This window comes from Ursus arctos, unplaced genomic scaffold (genome assembly GCF_023065955.2).
Source record: "Ursus arctos isolate Adak ecotype North America unplaced genomic scaffold, UrsArc2.0 scaffold_1, whole genome shotgun sequence".
In the NCBI taxonomy this organism is placed as follows: Eukaryota; Metazoa; Chordata; class Mammalia; order Carnivora; family Ursidae; genus Ursus; species Ursus arctos.
Window position 1 is genome coordinate 106,870,470 of NW_026622763.1, and position 19,413 is coordinate 106,889,882.

Below are 19,413 nucleotides of genomic sequence, written 5' to 3' on the forward strand. Positions count from 1 at the left end.
GTTTTTTAAGACTTTATTTATTTATTTGACAGAGAGAGGCAGCCAGTGAAAGAGGGAACACAAGCAGGGGGAGTGGGAGAGGAAGAAGCAGGCTCCCAGCAGAGCAGGGAGCCCAATGCAGGGCTCGATCCCAGGACGCCGGGATCACGCCCTGAGCCGAAGGCAGATGCTAAACGACTGAGCCACCCAGGCGCCCCTGTGTACAAGTTTTTGCCTGCACGCCTGTGTTCGATTCTTCCGGGGATAGACTCAAGTGTAGAATCACTGGTCTATGCTCACTCTACATTTAACCTCTTGAGAAGCTGCCAAACTGTCCCTCAGAGTACCCGTGTCACCCTTCATTCCCACCAGCAAAGCACGGGCGTTCCAACGTCTGCACGTCTTTGTCAGCACTTACTCTGTTCCACCTTCTGACTATGGCCCACCCAACAGCTGAACTTTCACACGGTGCTGGCGGGACCCAAACAACGATGCAGCCATTTCGGATCATTTGGATCATGTGGCAGTTTCTCCCAAAATTAAGCACACCTTTACACTGGTTCCAGTGATCTTGTTTCTAGAAATTTACCTGAGAGAGATGAAAAGTGTCTAAACAATGACCGGAATGAGGCTTTGCTCAGAATCGCCAAAACCCGGAAACAACCCAAATGTCCTTTGGCCGATGGCTGGATGAACAAATTGCGGTGTCCTCATTCAACGGGGTACTCAGCGATAAAAAGGAACAAGTGGGTACATGGAACAATGTGGGTGGGTCCTGAAACCATTAGTCCAAGTGCAAAAAGCCAGACACAAAAGGCTAGGTCCTGTATGAGTTCGTTTTTATGACTTTCTGCAAAAAGCAAAACAGGAAAGTCAATTAGATCATCGGTTGCTAGTGGCTTGGTAGGGGGAGGCAACTGACGGCACGGGGCCCGAGGAACTTTCTGGAATGAGAGAAATGTTCTTGATTGTGAAGGTGGTTCCACATTTGTCCAAAGGTATCCAATTTTAAACTTTATTAAAACGGGTACATTTTACTGTAGGTATATTATGGCCTAGGAAGAAAAATGGTTGATTCAATGAGACCCCGTTCTCTATCCCATACTTGAGTCACATCTACTCCCTGCTGTAGTTTGTGGAACATCCCTGCCGGCTGGTGAGGGTCTCTGGGTCTCAAGACATTCAGTACGGGAGGTAAAGGAAGTCCTCACGCGGAGCGCGGGTTTCGGTTTGTTTGTGTTTTACTAGATCTTACCAGCTCCTTCATCTTCTCTAGGCCCCTTCCCCTCCCCCCTCTTCCTCTTCCTCGAGCTGAGATGACCACTTTCCTTAAATTTGAACATTAAAACAAAACTACTTCTTTGAAGATCCCTCCTTCTTGCATTGTTATTGATGAAATACAGAGTATTACTCGTGGAGTTTTCCTTGAAGAAAATACACTATTCCAGATTCCTTACCCAAATAATTTTAAACATGGAAAATTAGTGCAATCATTTTACTTGTCTTAAATGGCAAACATCTACACAGCCACATATGAGTGATTATGGTATAAACTGCTCGGTCACGAGCCAGCAGGGCAAAGTAGAGGACCAACACCGGTCGTATAGCTGGAAAGATAGAACACATCTTACATATGAAATATTCCTGTCTGGCTCAGGGAAATAAAAGGGACACTTTCATCCTTTGATACTGGTGTTCATTAATCCTTCCTCAAGGGGCAAAAAAAGAATCGGTCAAACAAAATAAAGCTAGCTAGTCTCACTTTATTTTCAGAGTTTAGATACTATCTCCCAGGAGGTTAGGCATGAGAGCCTTTTTGAAGAGGAGAAAGGAAAAGTCATCAGGGCCAGAGAGGAAAGACAGGATTATAGGGAGAGGCCTGGAGCAGGCAGCCCTCACACCCTGACGTGCTTCTAGTGCCTTCCATGAGGAGGGAAACCGTGCTATTCCTGGGTTATTTGCTTTCTTTGATAGAAGATAAAGAAATAAAGTAGGAAAATAAAGTCAAGTGAAATAATTAAAAGCCTTTTAAAAAAGTGTAGCCTAAGAGAAGCTATGTCTCACCTCATATGCCCACGTAAACACACGCACACACACACACACAAAGCATTTTCTTCCTTAAACAAAGACACCCAGTCGCTCTCTCCCCTGATCACTTGGGAGGGCCCTGCATCCCAGCTCCCCACGGCTCTGGTGACCTCCATAAAAGAGAAATTTGCCACACATCCAGAGGTGTTTTCCCCACAGGACTTTTTGATGCGTTTTTATATTTGAGACATCATCCGACTTTTAACGCACAAGTTTGATTCCACGTTTATTCCTTAAAACATTTAAGGCCAAACCTATATGCTTATCTAGGTAAGTGTTCAGGAACATAAGTCAAGCTTTCAACTAATGAATTTTGAAGTTTTCTGAAGAACATTTTAAAACATTTATATAGTCTTCATTATAGATCTGCCAGAGCCCCAAAGCATCATGAGGCAGAGAGACCATAATTTCTAATTATAAAGTATTGGGGACGATAAATTCACATGCCCTTTTCAGGAAAGTTTATGACCAGGCCACAACGGGGCAGGGACTTTATGAGGGGTTGGGGCATGTGTGGTCACCAAAGGCCCCCTGCACATTATTTAGACAGATTAAAGAAAATCGCACTCCCCATGCCTTGCAGCAACCCCCACCCTTTCTCAAACACCACTAAACATCAAAGTGTGACATGAAGCTTAGTTCCCAGACAGGGATTTCAGTTGCAGAAAATAGAACCTAGACATCGTTATGTTAAGGAAACCTTAAGGGTCATTCACCCAACCCATTTTTTTCACAAGAGGGGAAAGTGAGTCCCACGGAGAGGAAGGGGTGTCACCCCTGATCGTTGACAGAACACAGAACCCTAACTCCTCACCATTTCTAACTCCCGCTGTTTCTGTCCTTCTGCACAGCCTGGTTGCAGTTGGGTTTTAACTGTTTTTTTCTTCCATGATAAAGCAGTGCTTAAATTGCATGTGTTTCCATTCTCAAATGGTGTATCTCAAAGCGGAAGCGTAATTGTATACAGCAAGAGGAGAGATGGGTGTATGTAACCTTCCTACTTAATTCCAAGCTAACTTTGGGGGATTCACAAGCACACTGAGAGCAGTCAAATCCTGCATCTTCTCCCTCTTAAATCCCCATCCGTCCCACCCCCACCTCATCTCAGCATTGATGTTCCTTGGTTCCCTGGTTCCAGGGTTCACCGGTTCTGTGGTTCCCTCATTCCATAGTTCCTTGGTTCCCTAGTTCCCTGGTTCACCGGTTCTGTGGTTCCTTGGTTCTGTGGTTCCATGGTTCTATAGTTCCCTGGTTCTGTGGCTCCTTGGTTCTGTGGTTCCCTGGTTCTATGGTTCCATAGTTCCACAGTTCCATGGTTCTGGGGTTCCCTGGTTCTGTGGCTCCTTGGTTCTGTGGTTCCTTAGTTCTGTGGTTCCCTGGTTCCGTGGTTCCTTATTTCCCTAGTTCTCTGGTTCCTTGGTTCTGTGGTTCCTTGTTTCTCTGGTTCTGTGGCTCCTTGGTTCTGTGGCTTCTTGGTTCCATGGCTCCTTGGTTCCCTAGTTCTGCAGTTCCCAGGTTCCATATTTCCTTGGTTTCCTGGTTCCTTGGTTCCTTAGTTCCCTGATTCCCCAGTTCCCTGGTTGCCTAGTTCTGTGGTTCCCTGGCTCCTTGGTTCCTTGGTTCTATGGTTTCATAGTTCTGTGGTTCCCTAGTTCAATGTTTCCATGGTTCTGCGGTTCCATGGTTCCCTGGTTCCTCAGTTCCTTGGTAGGCTGGCTGGGCTTTAGCAAGAGCTCCTAGTTGTCTGTCCTTTTCCAGGTACTCTCAAAGTAAAAGTTGGTCATCACTTCTTTTCTTAGAACTCTCCTTTGGTTCCCATTGCCTCCACAAGGAAATATAAGCTCAGTAACTTGTCCTATAAGACCCCTGAGAGCCTGGCCTCAACCTTTCCCTGTGGTGCCTCCACGCACCACAGTGAACATTCCTTGTTCATCCAACAGATCTTCCAGTGGGAACTTCCCCACCTTTAGGGCCCCAGCCTGCCTTTCCGGTCCCATCCCATCATGAAAGCAGCCATATAACCCAGCTGGTTGAATAGGGCCCTTGGGCCCCAGGACATATGGAGAAGTCCAGCCAGTCAGGGTTCTGTGCTTGACATGTCTGCCGGATCTAGAGGAGAAAGCTCTATTCAATTAGCACTGCTGTCCCTGGAGGGTATGACCCAGTAGTGCCTGTCATCTTCAGAGCCTCTTGTACCGAGAGAGTGAGCTTCACACATAGAGGGAAACAGAGCTGAAAGATGGAGAAGGAGAAAAGAGACACAACAGCCCTGAAACTGCTGGATCCAGCTAAGCCTGAAGCCAGCCTGAGCCTGAGCTTCTTAAGTGGCGAACCAACAGATTCCTTTTTGTTTTGTTTGGTTAAGCAGGTTTGGGGTGTATTTTTGTAACCTGCAGACAACAGAGTGCTGGCCACTGAGCCCCTGAGCTCCCAGCCACAGGGACCACCCCACTGCAGGGACACCATTGCATTTCACCCTTGGAGGTCATGACACATTTTTGTCTCTTTGTCTGAATGCTCTTCTCTGTCCTCTGATGGTAGGTTTACTCTGCCTTTGCTGATGTCTTTCCCAGCACCCCACACCCACCGGTCTCCATCTCCAAGCTTCTCCACAGTCTGGTTCATACTCTTCCATATCCCTCAAGTGGCTGCATTGTGGAATATCTGTTTAGGGGCTCGTACTCTACTCCACTTCTTAGCACTATGTTAATTAATTAATTAAAAGGCTCTGTATTAATAATCTCCTGTCTTCAATTAATTTCTTCCCACAGTACACAGTCTGTGTTCTTACGAGGGTTGAACCAGAGTACCCGGTGAGGGGAGACGTCCACGAAGAGTCCCGTCCTCTTTCCACCCGCCAGTCCACAGCATCTGCTGGTCTCCATTTGAAAGTGTGAACTTTGAAGAGGAGAGGCTGGAGGTGGGGGTGGGGGAGGAGAGGAGAGGGCAGATGTGAATGACAAATTTGAAGATTAAAAACAAACAAACAGGGCGGGCGGGAAGAGCTTAAACTACTTGAGCAAACTTCTATTCAAATTATATTAAACAATGGAAATAAGGTTTCCATTTGGGTAATCAGGACTTGCATATATGTGTTGCATTTCTTGCAGGGGGGCTGGGGGGTAGAAAGCATGCCTTCCTGGTTCATGAATTAAAGTTAAGCTAAATTAAATCCAGCCACTGCTAGAACAACACTGGGTGATCCACGAGTTGCTCCTGGTGGAGGAGGACGGGGAGGCAGGCTTGCGGGGGACCCAGCACCACCAGGCACATGAAGGCCTGTCAGTGCAATAGAACGGGAGAAGGGAGCTAGCTTTCACAGTCTGGGTTCCTAGGTCACTAGGTAGGGTTTCACTTCTGGCCCCAGCCCTCTGTGGGCCATTGGGTCTCCTACCCTGAGGGATCAGCAGGGAACCGTTACCCGCCAGAGCTGCAGAGACGGAGGCGGGCATAGGGCAACCCGCCACCAAGCCCCCCTGGGGCCCTGCAAGGTGCGCAGGAAGAGGGCCGAGCTGCCTCCTGCTCTCTGCACTTGCATTCAGCTTCTAAACAATGATCTCCAGCGGTTTCCAACTGAAAATGACGGCTTGCACATATGCATTTATTTCTGCTCTCTCCCTTAAATTCATCTAAATTGGGCTAAAAGAACACAAAAGGCAAAAACCCAGATCTCAGAGGAAACAGGGGAGAAGTCCACAGCAAGCATGCTTGGGCAGGTGGAAGGAGGGTGGAGGATTGGCATGTGACTCAGTGGACAGTGGAGGACCGGGGGCCAGAGTGCAGGTCGGGGGCATGGCCCTGACAGCAAGCTGGCTGAGTCCTATGCAGAAGTACCCCCACCTCTCCGCCAACGTCAAGAGCAGATGCATGCCTCATCCCCTCCCCCATCACAAAGAGGCCAGGTGCAAGCCTGGAAGGAGCTGGATGTTACCTTGGAGAATTTGAGCCAGAGAGGGTTCAGATGGGGGTGCCAGGCAGTGCTGAGAGAGGAGGAAATGGGAAAGCCCGTACTGTGTGGAAATCCACATTCTGAACGGTGAGTGCTCCTTGTGGGCCATTTTCCTCCCTGGGTGCCAGGACCCCGGAGGCCAGGCTGACGCTCCAGGGCAGATGTGCAGGAGTTCCTCTCTGGAGATAGTGCCAGTCACAAGAAAACCCTGGCAAATACCGGGGTCCCCCCAAATATGACTGGGCCCCAGCTGATCATCCTAAAGTAAGTCTACAAGTGACAACAGGTCCCTTCGCCAGCGTGCACACACGCACACACAACTACACAGGCCTTACCGACACACACACACATCCATTCTATTGGCACACACATGCACAACCGTGCGTGCACACACACACATATACACACAGAGAGCTGCCAATCAACTCTTCAGTGTCAAACTCTTGAATCTGGGCTTGGCCGTGTGATTTGCATTAGCTCAGGGGAGATCAGCAAACTCCATACAGGCAAAGGCTTGAGAGTACTGTGGTCAGAGTCCTGAGCCCACTGTGAGAATGAGCGGAAGCCGGCCAGCTGGAGAAGCCACACGGAGGAGGGCTGAGATGTGCTGGCTCGCTCACAGCCTCCCGACCAGATCTGTTACTGAGACCATCTCAGGCTGGAGCCCCGAGGGTACTGCTGGCACGGGAGCGACACCAGGCAGGACTGACAAAAACCCACCCGGCTGAACACAGCACAATCTACCACCCTCTTTGACTGGGAGGAAAGGAAACGGGTGCTGTTTTACATTGTGGTTTGTAATGTGACAACAGAAATGAGACCAACTTGCAGGCTTCGAGAGAGTCAACCGTGTGGCTGTCCCAGGGCAGACAGTTTCAGGTAGGCTCGTGCATGAGTCCATATGCGGGGAGGAGCTGCCAGAAGCCTGAGTGACAGGGGAGGAGTAAGCCCAAGCCCCAGGACAGGAGGTCAGAGCAGTGACAGGGCATTATCACTGCCAGTCTGGACAGCCTTCCAGAACACGGTCAAGACAACTTTTACAAAAAGTGAAATGAGCCCTTTTGGGGTTCCGAGAACGGGAGAACCAGATCTGATTGCATCCGCATGGCACCATTTAACTCGTCCGATGTCTGTGCTGGATTTCCTGGGACTGGCTGCCAAGTCCAGAGGCCAGTGATTTGGTAGGAATCCCTCCTGTTAGTTAGCGCGGACGAGGTTTGCGGAACGGTGATGTAATCCTGCCGTTTCGCCCTCATTTATTATCTGGAGTCCATCTGCAGAGCAAGACATTTCCTCAACTCTCCTCCAACTTTGATGTATAATTTGGAAGGAAAGGCTGGTTGTGTGCTTGCCTCTTTCCCTTTACTTACCAGTTTTCAGAATCATGACTCAATTTCCCATCATCAGCCTAAGGTGACCAGGAAGTTTTTTATTCGATTAACATTAGATACTCACGGATTTTTACCATCTGATGTGTTTCCATCCACTTCTGTTCCACATCCAGTTCTGTTCTGATCGACGTTTCCCTGGCACCGCCTCTACCGGTGGAGGCAGGCTGCAGGGCGTTCTCCCGTCCTGCTATGACTCAGCAGTGCCTGGCCAGTTCCTTGCTTCGAGGCAAGGAAGATGCTCCAGGCTTATCTCTGCACGTTTTCCCTGGACCTGAAGTTGGCCATTTCTTCCAGAAGAGAACGCAGTCTGAACACTTGTGGTGCTCCTTGCCACGGGATCGATCAAAGTTTCTAGGTCTTTCTAGGGGTCAGGGCCAGGAAATACACTGCTTAAGAGAAAATACATCACGGGTTTATACTGATTTTTCCAACAAATTTAGAATGACACTCTCTTGCTTTCTTTCCTTTCATATTTGTATCTCTTTTCTTCTGGGCTAGAAATCTTGATTCCCAAAGACAGAAACATAGTAACTGACTTGGGTTAGCACACAGTTTCAGAATGACAATAGCAATATTGTTACTAGAAACATGAATGTTGAGAAGGGTTGAAGTCTTTTTTTTTTTTTTTTTTGCAGCTCCTTTGCCTTTGCAGTGAGTCAAATTACAGTGTTTATGACTCTCTTCAGTGATTCCTGTGTACTGGGGAAGCCACGGAGGTGATACGAAATTAGGTATGTTGTCTCATTCTGCTTTTGACTTTTGGTTTTTTTTTTCATTTTGATTGAGTTTTTAAATAATTACGTAAAACTTTTGTATGACTCCAAAGTCAAATCTACAAAACAAAGTTTATGCAGAAGAGCCTGGTTTGCGTCCCAGACCCCTGCACCCTGTGCTTTCTCTCCCATTGTATTTATGCCGTGGTTGCTCTTCCCACTGTTGTTTTTACTGAAATTTGGTATATATTCCAAGTCAAAAGAATCGTAATATGAGTTTGTTGCAAGAACAACTTTGATTTGACCTTAAAGGCATCAAAGTGTGTCAAAGGCCGGTGTCAGTCCATGTTGCAAGCGAACGCCAGTGATGTCAGGAAGCAGCCCATCTTGGGGAGAGCCCTGCTGTGCACCTTCTAGCCCCCAGTCCGGAGGCGGGGTCTCAGGCAGGGTTCCTTTGCAGAGAACAGCCCACGCTGGCAGCTCCACCCAGGAAGCTACTTATTAGAGGACGTGATAAAGTTGCCGTGAGCTGAGTAAACGGGCTCCAGGCAGAGCTGACGTCCAGATCACACAGCAGCACTCGGGCTGGGGCCTCACTGCACCAGGAACACCGTGGTTCCAGAAGCGCCCTGGAATCAAGGAGCTGCTGCCGTGCCTACTCCTGAAAACTGATGCTCATGCCCGAACTCTACAGACATCCAGGGACCACACACTGTGTCCCGAGCAAAACCAAACACATCCCCCCGCCCCCAACTAAAGGACAGGGCAGAGTGGATGGCCCTCTCTCCCCTACACATCCCGTGAGAGCGTTCTTACACACCGGCTGCCACAGTCTGAGAAAGGTCATCCTGGCTTCCATGCCCTGCAATTCCAGAAGGAACAGAAGAAAGATGGGAAGGAGAGTGGGCGCCCACCCACCCCATTCATGGAGAGGAACTGTTTTGGTAACATTAGACGTGAAATGGTAGAACCATTACCAAGAAGGCTTGTCATATGCCCTCCTGAGCAATTTTTCAGGGGGAAATGTTAAAGGGGATTTTTTAAAGGAGACTCTTGTCTGTCTGGGATGTGTGGCTTAAATGTTAGATTTTGTCCGTTTGCCTCTGCCCTGCCAGTGTTATTGCTGTAATTTGGGCAAATGACCGGTTTTCAGACCTGACTTCCAGAAAGTGTTCTGCTGCCCATCATCAGGAGAGACAGAGATGGGGGGGTGGGGGGGAGCCTCCCTAAATGCCCTCCACTTCGGGGAGAGAGTGTCACTGCACGCATTTAAGCTGGGCCAAGGCGGGAGTCTGGGTCTTCGAAGTCCCCATGCTAAAGGACACACGGAGCTGGTGAAAGAGCAGTAAATCGCTGCTGTCCCGCCCCGAGCCAGACACAGGGTCCAAGACGTGTCTGGGAGGGAGCAGGCCCTCCGGACACGGGAAGCCCAGGAAAGGCTGTGCCCCAGGCCGGCAGGACGGCTGGGAAGCAGGATTCCCTCGCTGTCTCCATCGTTCTTTACATTTATTTTCGAAGTCTGGAGGAGGATATAGAAAGCCGGATAAACCTCGAGCCTTCTCAGAGCAGGGGAAGGGGGCGGCCGGGCGGGGTGGGGCTGGGCGCGGTGACTTGGCAGGGCCCTTTAGTCATAGGATCCTGAAGCCCGAGGGTCGGTTAGAAACTGCAAACAGCGCTGTTACGTGGCCACCGCCGTGTGAGGGCCTGCTCCTCCCAGACCTCTGCTCCGCTCACTGCTGGGGGGATGTCCCCCTTGAGCGGCCAGGGCCCGCGCATCGCCGCCCGCGGGTTTCCTAACGCGGTAGTCGCGGCCCGCCTGGCCGCCGAGGAGCAGCGGAGGCCGAGCGCTCCGCCGGCCCCGAGTTCAACTTCAATAAAAGGGCCCACCCGCCCTTGATCACGCGGCTTGCCTGACAGCCGGGCTCAGGCCCGGACCTAATTGAGCCCGGGTCACCTGGGAATAGGTTCAAAGGCATCAAAGCCGTAAACCACCTCCAGGCCCCGAGCCAGAGCAGCCTGGCGAACAAAGAGCCCCCCCCCCCAGCACCACTTCAAACGCGCCCGCGCTCGGCGTCCAGATGGCGCGGGGCCGGGGGGTCCGCGGTGTCGCCCTCCGAGGCCAGGCCCAGAGCTCCCGCCGCCCCGCGCCCTCCTGCCTGCAGGCGCCCAGCTCTCCAGACTGCCCTCCGGGCCACTGCCCGCTGGCGACGCGGAGGGGGAGCGCAGAGGCTGGGGCCCCGCACCGGGGGTCTGGCGGTCGCCCCCGCCCGGTACCCGGCATCCCAGGCAGGGCCGAGCAGGTGGGCGCAGTGGGCACCGGCGCTCCCGCAGAGGCTCGCTGTGGCGCTCAAGTTTGAAAGCACTTAGAAGGAAGGTCTGCAAAGGGCGTCGGGGCCGGGATCCCCAGAAAGCTGGGGGTGAGAAAGGCCACCCAACACGAAGCCTGGGCAGAGCCGGCGCGTGTGCACTGATCCCCGCGGCGCGTGCGTGGGCAGCGGCGTCTCGGAGGGCACCCGAGTGTCCGCACGCCTGTGGTCCGTGCGCTGGGACCCCTGCCCGAATGCGTCTTCCACCCCACACTGAGTGTGCGGGCCGCAGCGCGGACTCGCGGCGCTCCCGGGGGGCAGCCAAGGAACACACAGGCCGAAGCACGCCCGGGGCTCCCCGCCTCGTCCTCACCTCCTGGAAGCGCATCTAGGGTAGGACTCGGCTCCCGCGCCCCTCGCGCCGCTCGCGCCCCTCGCGCCCCTCGCGCCCCAGCGAGATCCTGCAGCCTGGCGGGGCCCGATCTCCAAGTTAAGGAGCAGACAAAGCAGGTCGGCAATGCCCAGGGCGCCGGGCGATCGGAGAGTGGTCAGATCCCCGGGTGAGGGCGCGGACGGCGCGCGAGGGCCCGGCCTCCGGGGTGCCCGCCGCGGCCGGGGCCGAAGGGGGAGGCAAAACTGAAAGTGCCGCGCCGGGGGGCGGGGGCGGCCGGCGAAGGCCCCAGAACTCGTCCTGCCCCCGGCCGCCGCGGCCAATCAGCGCGCCGCCCTCGCTCCTGACAACTATTTAGCAACCCAGCCCGGCTAGAGTTTCCAAAAAAGTTAGAATAACTTCCTCTCCCGGAGACCTCGGTTTTGCACAAGCCGGCCTTGAAATCAGAGCCTTTCGAGAAACTCGGAGAGCGTGTGCTCGGCGTCCGCGGGCTTGGCCAGCGGCGCGCGCTCGGCGCCCGGCGCCCCCAGCCCCAAGCGCGCCGGGCGGGCGCCATGGAGGAGGGCTCCAGCTCGCCCGTGTCCCCCGTGGACAGTCTGGGCACCAGCGAGGAGGAGCTCGAGAGGCAGCCCAAGCGCTTTGGCCGGAAGCGGCGCTACAGCAAGAAGTCGAGCGAAGATGGCAGCCCGACCCCGGGCAAGCGCGGCAAGAAGGGCAGCCCGAGCGCGCAGTCCTTCGAAGAGCTGCAGAGCCAGCGTATCCTGGCCAACGTGCGCGAGCGCCAGCGCACCCAGTCGCTCAACGAGGCCTTCGCGGCGCTGCGCAAGATCATCCCCACGCTGCCCTCGGACAAGCTCAGCAAGATCCAGACGCTCAAGCTGGCCGCCAGGTACATAGACTTCCTCTACCAGGTCCTGCAGAGCGACGAGATGGACAATAAGATGACCAGCTGCAGCTACGTGGCCCACGAGCGCCTCAGCTACGCCTTCTCCGTGTGGCGCATGGAGGGCGCGTGGTCCATGTCCGCCTCCCACTAGCGCCGCGCCACCCACGTCCGGACCCGCGCGCCAGGGTAGGTGCTGCGCGCGCGACCGTCGCCCGCCGCAGCGGGGGGCGCGCGGCCCGGCCCGCGCATCCCTCCTCGTGGAGGCCCTGCGGGCCGCGGCGGCGTGGTTGGGGTGCGTTTTTCCTCGCAGCAGCAGAAGGGGGTCGGTTGGGAAGCTCCCATGTCCCAGGGGCACCCATGGGGCCTTTTGCAAGCTTCCCTGCTGGGTGTCAGTCGGGAGCGGGGGACCGGTGGCAGCCAGCCGTACTTTCCATCCTTGCTGCTGCAGTGGGCGCCGGTGGGTGACTGTCGGGAAAGCGGGCATCGGAAGAACGGCCGGCAGCCCGCAGGGGCAGAGAGATGGAAAGCCACTGCCCTTTGCGTCCTCCGGAGCCAAGGCCTCCCGGGAGGCTGCCCGAGCCGGGTTGCGCCTGGCTGCAACTTTACCCTCTTCCCGGGAAGCGGCAGAGCGCGTTCGTCGTGAGGACGCTCAGTTTTCGCGGACGGCTCAAACAGGGCCTCCCGGCCCGCGCTTCAGAACCTCAGCCGTCGGCGCCCTGGCGGGCCCGGTGGGCGCACAGGAGCGGGCCAGCGGCCAGCTTTGCCTTGGGGAGGGCGGGAGGACACTGTCCTGCGCTGGTGACTCCGGGGCCACTGCAGCGGGAGAGCCTGGGTCGGCCCTGCGCCGGGAGCGCGGGACACAGGGCCGGGGCTGAGGCGTGGAGACCAGGGCGCCTAGGCCGGGAGCACACCCTGGGACTCCGCAACCCCCTGCCCGCAGGCAGGTGGACGGATCTCGGAGCTGGGAGCTTCTAGTTCCAGCCTTGAACCTGGAGTCTGGGAGGGGGCTCAGCCAGCGCTGCCTCCCGGCGCCTGGCCCCGCAGGAGAGCGCGAGGGGTCCAGGCTGGGAAACAGGTTTGCTGGAAGGGGAGGCAGTGCGGGCCCGTCTCCCTGCACGGGAGAAGGCGAAGGGGACACAGCTGCTGAGAGCATTTGGAAACTCTGGTTTGCTCTGGAAGAGCGCTGAGGGCGCCCTGCACCAGCTCCCTTTCACCGACACCTTGGAAGTCCGTCTAGACAAACTCTAACTCCCGAGGTCCCTTCCATTCCAGAAGGCTTTGTGGGGCTGGTGGGCATCTCCCTTCCAAGGGCTCTCCAGGGCAATGGGAAGGTGCGAGATATGTTGGGGGGGGGGTGGTACAGATCCTTACTGCTTAGTATGCTTTAGTTTCTTGCTCATCTTGCGATGTTTTTATAAGTCTACTTCACACAGAAGGAATTTAGATGAATCCAGAGCGTGCCCCCGCCCGCTCTCCCAAACATATCTACTTCTTTTTTATGCGGTTCTGTAATATCTGCCAATGTTTTTGCTGTGGTCACAAAAGGCTGATCTAGCACAGGTGAATTTCTTTTTTAAGTTTTTATTTCTGTGCCACTGAAAAGGCTTTTGATGAAATTGCCCCCCTTAAGATAATGATTGTTTTATAGGGTTTTAAGAAAGAATTTTTAGCAGCAATAACTTTTGGGAATCTTCTCCTATCTTTGTCACAAACAGATGGAAAGTATCTCAATCACATATTTCTCTAGGAAAGAAAGTTTGGATTGGCTGAGTAGTAAAATGCTACAGGGGGATAATACATTAATTCTGGGTTTTGCTGCCTAAATTATGAGCTTCCATTAGTTAATTCCATTTACCCTTTATACCATCCATAGTTTACAGCACATCTGAAGTAAGGACAAACAGATGAGGAATGTCATCTTTGTAAAACATACATGTATAACTTTGTTTAAGGAAAATGTCAACAGCATTATCATTAAGACTTCCCTCCAGAAAATTATTGAAAACAAATACCAGGAGATATAACCTTAATGCAGAATTTAGTAGGACCATTTAAAATTCATTTTAAAATAATTGCATTCCTCAAACTTAGAGAATCAGACATAGATCACAAGTAAAGATCATATAAAAATAAAAGGCGATAGTTTATTTATTATAAGTGTTGAGAATTTTTTGGGAAAAATCCTTACAATATAACAGATAACACATTCGGCTGGAGAACAACCGATCTCTATGGGGGCCTATTTATTTTTATTTTGACATACTTGAATATAACTAATTCCAGTAAGCCAGTTTCTTTAGGTAGATAGATAACGGTTCTCTGCGAGAAGAGAAGGGAAATGCGGACGTTTTTGATGCACCAATATTTCTGGACACACCTTGCTTTTACTTATCAGGCATGTTGGGCAAACATTTTTTTTTCTTTTGCTTGTTTGTTTTTATCACATTACTCTCTGTGAATATAAATACAATCATGATTGGTTTGACTTCCTGAAAATGTTGCTAAGTTGTTACTTGTAATATTTTTAAGAAATGTTAGTTATATGTATCCACAAAGAATTTCTAGAACTTTCAGTAAATTGTGGGTGATTTTCATGTCTCAATCGGAGATGTTTGCACATATATGAAAAAAGCTGTACGCAGATGACCAGCCACCACAGAAAGCCTGAATCGTCCCTTGATAGAAAGGGGAGCACAGGAAATGGTGTTCAGCTGGTGCTAATATTTATCCTGACTTTCTTCTTTGGTCTGGTATTTAAACATACAAATATACAATAAATCAGGCGTCTTTGGACAGTCAGCTGGGTTCATCTAATTGGAAAAATCTCAAGAGAAGTTTTTAGTCTTGTTAAACGCCGAAGCTTTAGGAACAGACAGGGTCAGGGGCACCTGGCTTGGGGGAAAGGGACGATTATCAGACATTTTTCCTATTCTCTGCTTTGTCGTTAAAGAAAACATCTTCCCTGACTCCTGCAATAGGCACAGATTTTCAGTAGGGTGTTTTTTGTTTTTTTTTTTTCCTTGAGAATTTTTAGTTTGGAGCTTTGGAGAACAGAGTATGACCCTCTCACTTCCTAAAGTGTGTAAGCCCGTTCCTCCCTCCTGAACGCTTTCTTGAAGGCGTTTGTTAACTGCTATATTGGGAATGCTAGCTGGTCTCCAAAGCAAATTGATTCCCATTCGGAATGTCCATGCAGGATTCCAGGAGAGATTTTGATTGATCAGAAGAAGAGGAATGAAAGACTGAGCTACCTGAAATACAAGTACTGTTTTGTTCTAAAATACCTGCCGATAGGATCCAATAGAGGGAGCTGACCTCTGTGATGTGGGTATATTGTTCTTTAAGTGCCTGTGGTTATTCTTTCAACCTTGCATGAAGAAGTCTTGCTACGGCCCTTCTCTTCACTACGTCTGTATCTTTGGGGTAAATACCCAGTAGTGCAATGGCTGGATCATAGGGTAGCTCAATTTTTAACTTTTTAAGGGACCTCCACACTGTTTTCCAGAGTGGCTGTACCAACTTGCATTCCCACCAACAATGTAGGAGGGATCCCCTTTCTCCACATCCTCTCCAACAATTGTTGTTTCTTGCCTTGTCTATTTTTGCCATTCTAACTGGCGTAAGGTGGTATCTCAGTGTGGTTTTGATTTGAATTTCCTTGATGGCTAATGATTTTGAACATTTTTTCATGTGTCTGTTAGCCATTTGTATGTCTTCATTGGAAAAGTGTCTGTTCATATCTTCTGCCCATTTTTTGATTTGTTTATTTGTTTCTCGTGTATTGAGTTTGAGAAGTTCTTTGTAGATCTTGGATACCAGTCCTTTATCTGTAGTGTCATTTGCAAATATATTCTCCCATTCCGTGGGCTGCCTCTTAGTTTTTCTGACTGTTTCCTTGGCTGTGCACCCCAATGTTCATAGCAGCAATGTCCACAATAGCTAAATCGTGGAAGGAGCCGAGATGCCCTTCAACAGATGACTGGATTAAGAAGTTGTGGTCCATATATACAATGGAATATTACTCAGCTATCAGAAAGAACGAGTTCTCAACATTTGCTACAACATGGACAGCACTGGAGGAGATAATGCTAAGTGAAATAAGTCAAGCAGAGAAAGACAACTATCATATGATTTCTCTCATCTATGGAACATAAGAACTAGGATGATCAGTAGGGGAAGAAAGGGATAAAGAAAGGGGGGGGTAATCAGAAGGGGGAATGAAACATGAGAGACTATGGACTATGAGAAACAAACTGAGGACTTCAGAGGGGAGGGGGGTGGGGGAATGGGATAGACCGGTGATGGGTAGTAAGGAGGGCACGTATTGCATGGTGCACTGGGTGTTATACACAACTAATGAATCATCGAGCCTTACATCGGAAACCGGGGATGTACTGTATGGTGACTAACATAATATAATAAAAAATCATTAAAAAAATAAAAAAAAAAAAAAAAAAAAAAAAAAAAAGAAGTCTTGCTACGCATCTGGCCCGCGCAGGGGCTGGAGGGATGGGACTTTGAGAGTGGCTGTTTGAGGTCATTTGAAATATAGTACTTTATTGAGGTTTTCTGAAGACTGTACTATTTTCAGACAAGTCTTGAGCCTGAAAGAATTGAGTTTCCATCATCCTTGCTTCACTATATCCTGGATGGACAGCTCAGATGCCAGATTCCTCTTGCCTCGCAAAAAAGACCATAAAGTAAACTCTTTCTGAGCAGAGCACTGTAACTCATAACTTTAGTTTAAATCTGGGCTTTAAAAAAAACAAATATTTTAATAAGGCAATTTTAAAGGCTGAACTTTTATGACAGTTTTTAAGCTTAGTATTTATATTAATCTATTCTCACTGGTGTCTTTAAAAACTCTGTGAATGCGTGCTGGAATGTCTGTTTATGTTTGTGTCTTTTCCTGGGAAAGGATAAATGTGCTGCAAAAAGCAAACCAAATGCAAAGTTCTCCGCCAGCAAAGAGTTCACGAATGAGGCAATAAAACTCAAAGAAGAGGTGAATCCGTTACTGTAGCCAAGAAGCAGCCATAAAGGAGAAGCGGAATCTAAGAGAAACAGACAGGATGCGTTCAAAAGTAAAGCCAAGATAGAATGCTATAATCAGAAACTGTTTAAAAAGATACTCTGCATGGTCACCTGAGTCTACACGTGTGAGAAAATTGTGCAGAATGAAACACCCACCCACACACACAGGACACTTAAAACGGGTGAAATCCGAGTAAGTTCTGGAGATTGTATCAGTGTTAATTTCCCAGTTGTGACTGTGCATTACAGTTTTGCAAGATGTTACCAGTGGGGGAAACTGAGTAAAGAGTATAAGAGACTCTCTGTGCATGATTTCTTACAACTTCCTATGAATCAACAGTTATCTCAAAATAAAAAGGAAAGATATGCCACGAGAATTTAAACTTTTTTCTATATTCAAACAAGCAAATTACATAAGGAATTATTATGCCTCATCTCAGAGTAATAAACTAAAAATGTGGTTTGAGCCCAAATCCACTTTTTTTTCCTGATATCATTTGCATTTTGCACTTCTTTTCAAAATATGAGGAATCTCAAAATATTTCCACTATATAATTAAAGGTGGTTCCTTCTTATGCTTAAACAGAGTAGAATCCCAGAAATCTGAGAGAAGAAATACCTATTAATACATTTTTTCCTATACTAAGAAACAAAATATTTTTCAAAGAAATTTTAAGAAATATTTACCTGAAACTGACCCAACACTTGCTTTTAAGATACTAAACCTACACTGACATGTATGAAACACACACACAATTCTAAAACCCACGGTTTGTAAAAATTATTCACCAAGAGGTGTAGAGATTAAAGTTTTAGTATTTAGAACCATACATGCGCGGGGCGGGGGGGGGGAGATATCGAGAGATCAAGATCAAACCCTAAACTCAGTCATGGTTATTTGAAAGTAATATTTGTTTGTCCTGGGAATGTCTTTTGTGTTTGGTTCAGTAGTAAACCTTTGAATGCAATTTAGTTATATTAAATGTGCCTTAATTTAATGTTTGTTTTGGAATGGGATACAGTGACATTAACGATGTGATTTTCATGGTGATGTCAACTAGGTCACAATGGGATTTGTCTTCAGTGATTACTAATGGTGGTCGTGCTCAAGGAGACTTGAGTCAGGAACTGGAAAAGCCAGCATGTAACCTTATTCCAACCTGAGAGAAATTTTTAGTGGTTAATTGAAAATAGAGTCATTTTGAACCAAAACAGTGTTTTACATGCTTCACATGTCTGCATTGTTTTTCCTACAGCTCGATTGTTCAGAATAACATGAGCCTGTGATTATGTGTAAGAAATCGGTGGTTGAGAGAGCTCCGTGCGCGGGGTCTGTGGATCTGTTGTTTAGCACCCGTTTCCCATCCCCACACGCTTTCCTCTGTTACTTGACCAGGGGAAAATTCAGATGGCCCAGCTGTAGTGCTGTAACTTGACTTCTCAAATCCCAAGATCCATACGTTTAAAATTGGCAGACCGCCCCCCCCCCCTTTGTGTAGGTCACAATTTCCCCATCAGTTAAATGAAGGATAACCCAGAGAGCTTTCAGTTATCGAAGTCAGCTCTTCTGGAAAATACTTTTCCTGTTTAGCTCACACCCAGGCTTTTAAAAATGTAGTCCTCTGCATCTTTTGGGGGAGAATTGCAAATTTCGTTATGCTGTCAGGCATTAGATTCATATTTCCTACTGTTTCCTTCTGACAGAGGGAGTGCACATTTGTTTTTCTGAACGTGCAGATCTGGTGTGTGACTGGCAGGAAAGATTTGGGCAGAAGCTTTGCTTTTCATTAACCCTTTGACGGTGACCAAACATTAAATCCCAGCCCCGTAGCAGAGGATTGTGGTGTGGTCGCGGCCAAAGCCTTTCCAGAGCATCAGGCCGCTGAGCACAGGACCACCTAGGGCAGGGTTTTAGCTTTTTGCTTCGAGAGGGGAGGAATAGGGATCCTTTCTCTGACTCCCCCTTGGAGAAAAAAAAAAGTCCACACTTTTGTTGTTAATGCTGCTTTTCTACCGCTATACAAATAAAATGGCACGCGAAATTTTCCGCTAAATTCTCTGAGTGTGTCCCTCTTCTTAAGAGATTCAGGGTTTTTGGGTTTTTTTTTTTTTTTTTTTTTTTTTGCCTGCTTCAGAGGCAAGTGGGGTTCCAGAAGGGACAGCTTGTAAAATAAACAAACTCCCTAAAAGAAAACACAGGCCAATAGTTTATAGTCTCTGACTCTATCTACCGCCACGGTGGATTTCTTTGTGTGTTCCACTTTGATTTAACATTCTGGAAGTCAAAATGCAAGCAGGCAGCGTCTTCCTTCAATCAAGAGCTCTAGAAATAAAGATTGAGTTGCTATTTCCTTTCCTTAATCTCAGTTCTTAAAGTAGATTTGGCTCTCAGGGAGCGCAGAGGGATCAGAAGTCAAAAGCCATTTGCCTTGTTTGACTTTTTGGACCTGGGGGTGCAAAGTGCCTGTTCGCTAGAGGTCTGGCTCAGTGAAGGGCTGGAAGGCAAGCTAGCCTTCAGGGTCAGCAAGATCTCTACCGACTTCCAGAAAGCTGTGTGAGCTGAACACCCCGCTCTTCACGAGACCTCCTTGATAAATATAGTGAGGTGCTTCTCGTTGCTTTGGAAAATGCCTGGATTATTGCGAATTGGAAAGGGAAGGAGGTTGGGAGAGACGC

General features: G+C 49.4%; 1 protein-coding gene and 1 long non-coding RNA gene across 5 annotated transcripts in view; one reads left to right on the plus strand and one right to left on the minus strand.

The window, feature by feature from the left end:
* The window catches only part of LOC125281317 (uncharacterized), a 39,609-nt gene extending 28,817 nt beyond the window's left edge, over positions 1 to 10,792 (minus strand). For 2 of the 3 annotated variants that reach the window (XR_007188457.2, XR_008957059.1), the window contains exon 1: positions 569 to 10,792. This is a non-coding gene — a long non-coding RNA (uncharacterized LOC125281317). The remainder of the gene's footprint in view (positions 1 to 568) is intronic. The other variant, XR_008957058.1, reaches the window with a different exon arrangement.
* A 386-nt stretch (positions 10,793 to 11,178) lies between these two features.
* Positions 11,179 to 19,413, plus strand: part of TWIST2 (twist family bHLH transcription factor 2) — a 50,613-nt gene continuing 42,378 nt past the window's right edge. Inside the window, exon 1 of one of the 2 annotated variants that reach the window (XM_026491314.4) lies at positions 11,179 to 11,706. In XM_026491314.4, coding sequence (XP_026347099.1) covers positions 11,372 to 11,706 — 335 coding nt within the window. In that variant the 5' untranslated portion in view covers positions 11,179 to 11,371. Of the gene's footprint in view, positions 11,889 to 19,413 lie in introns of those variants that run through there. The other variant, XM_026491309.4, reaches the window with a different exon arrangement.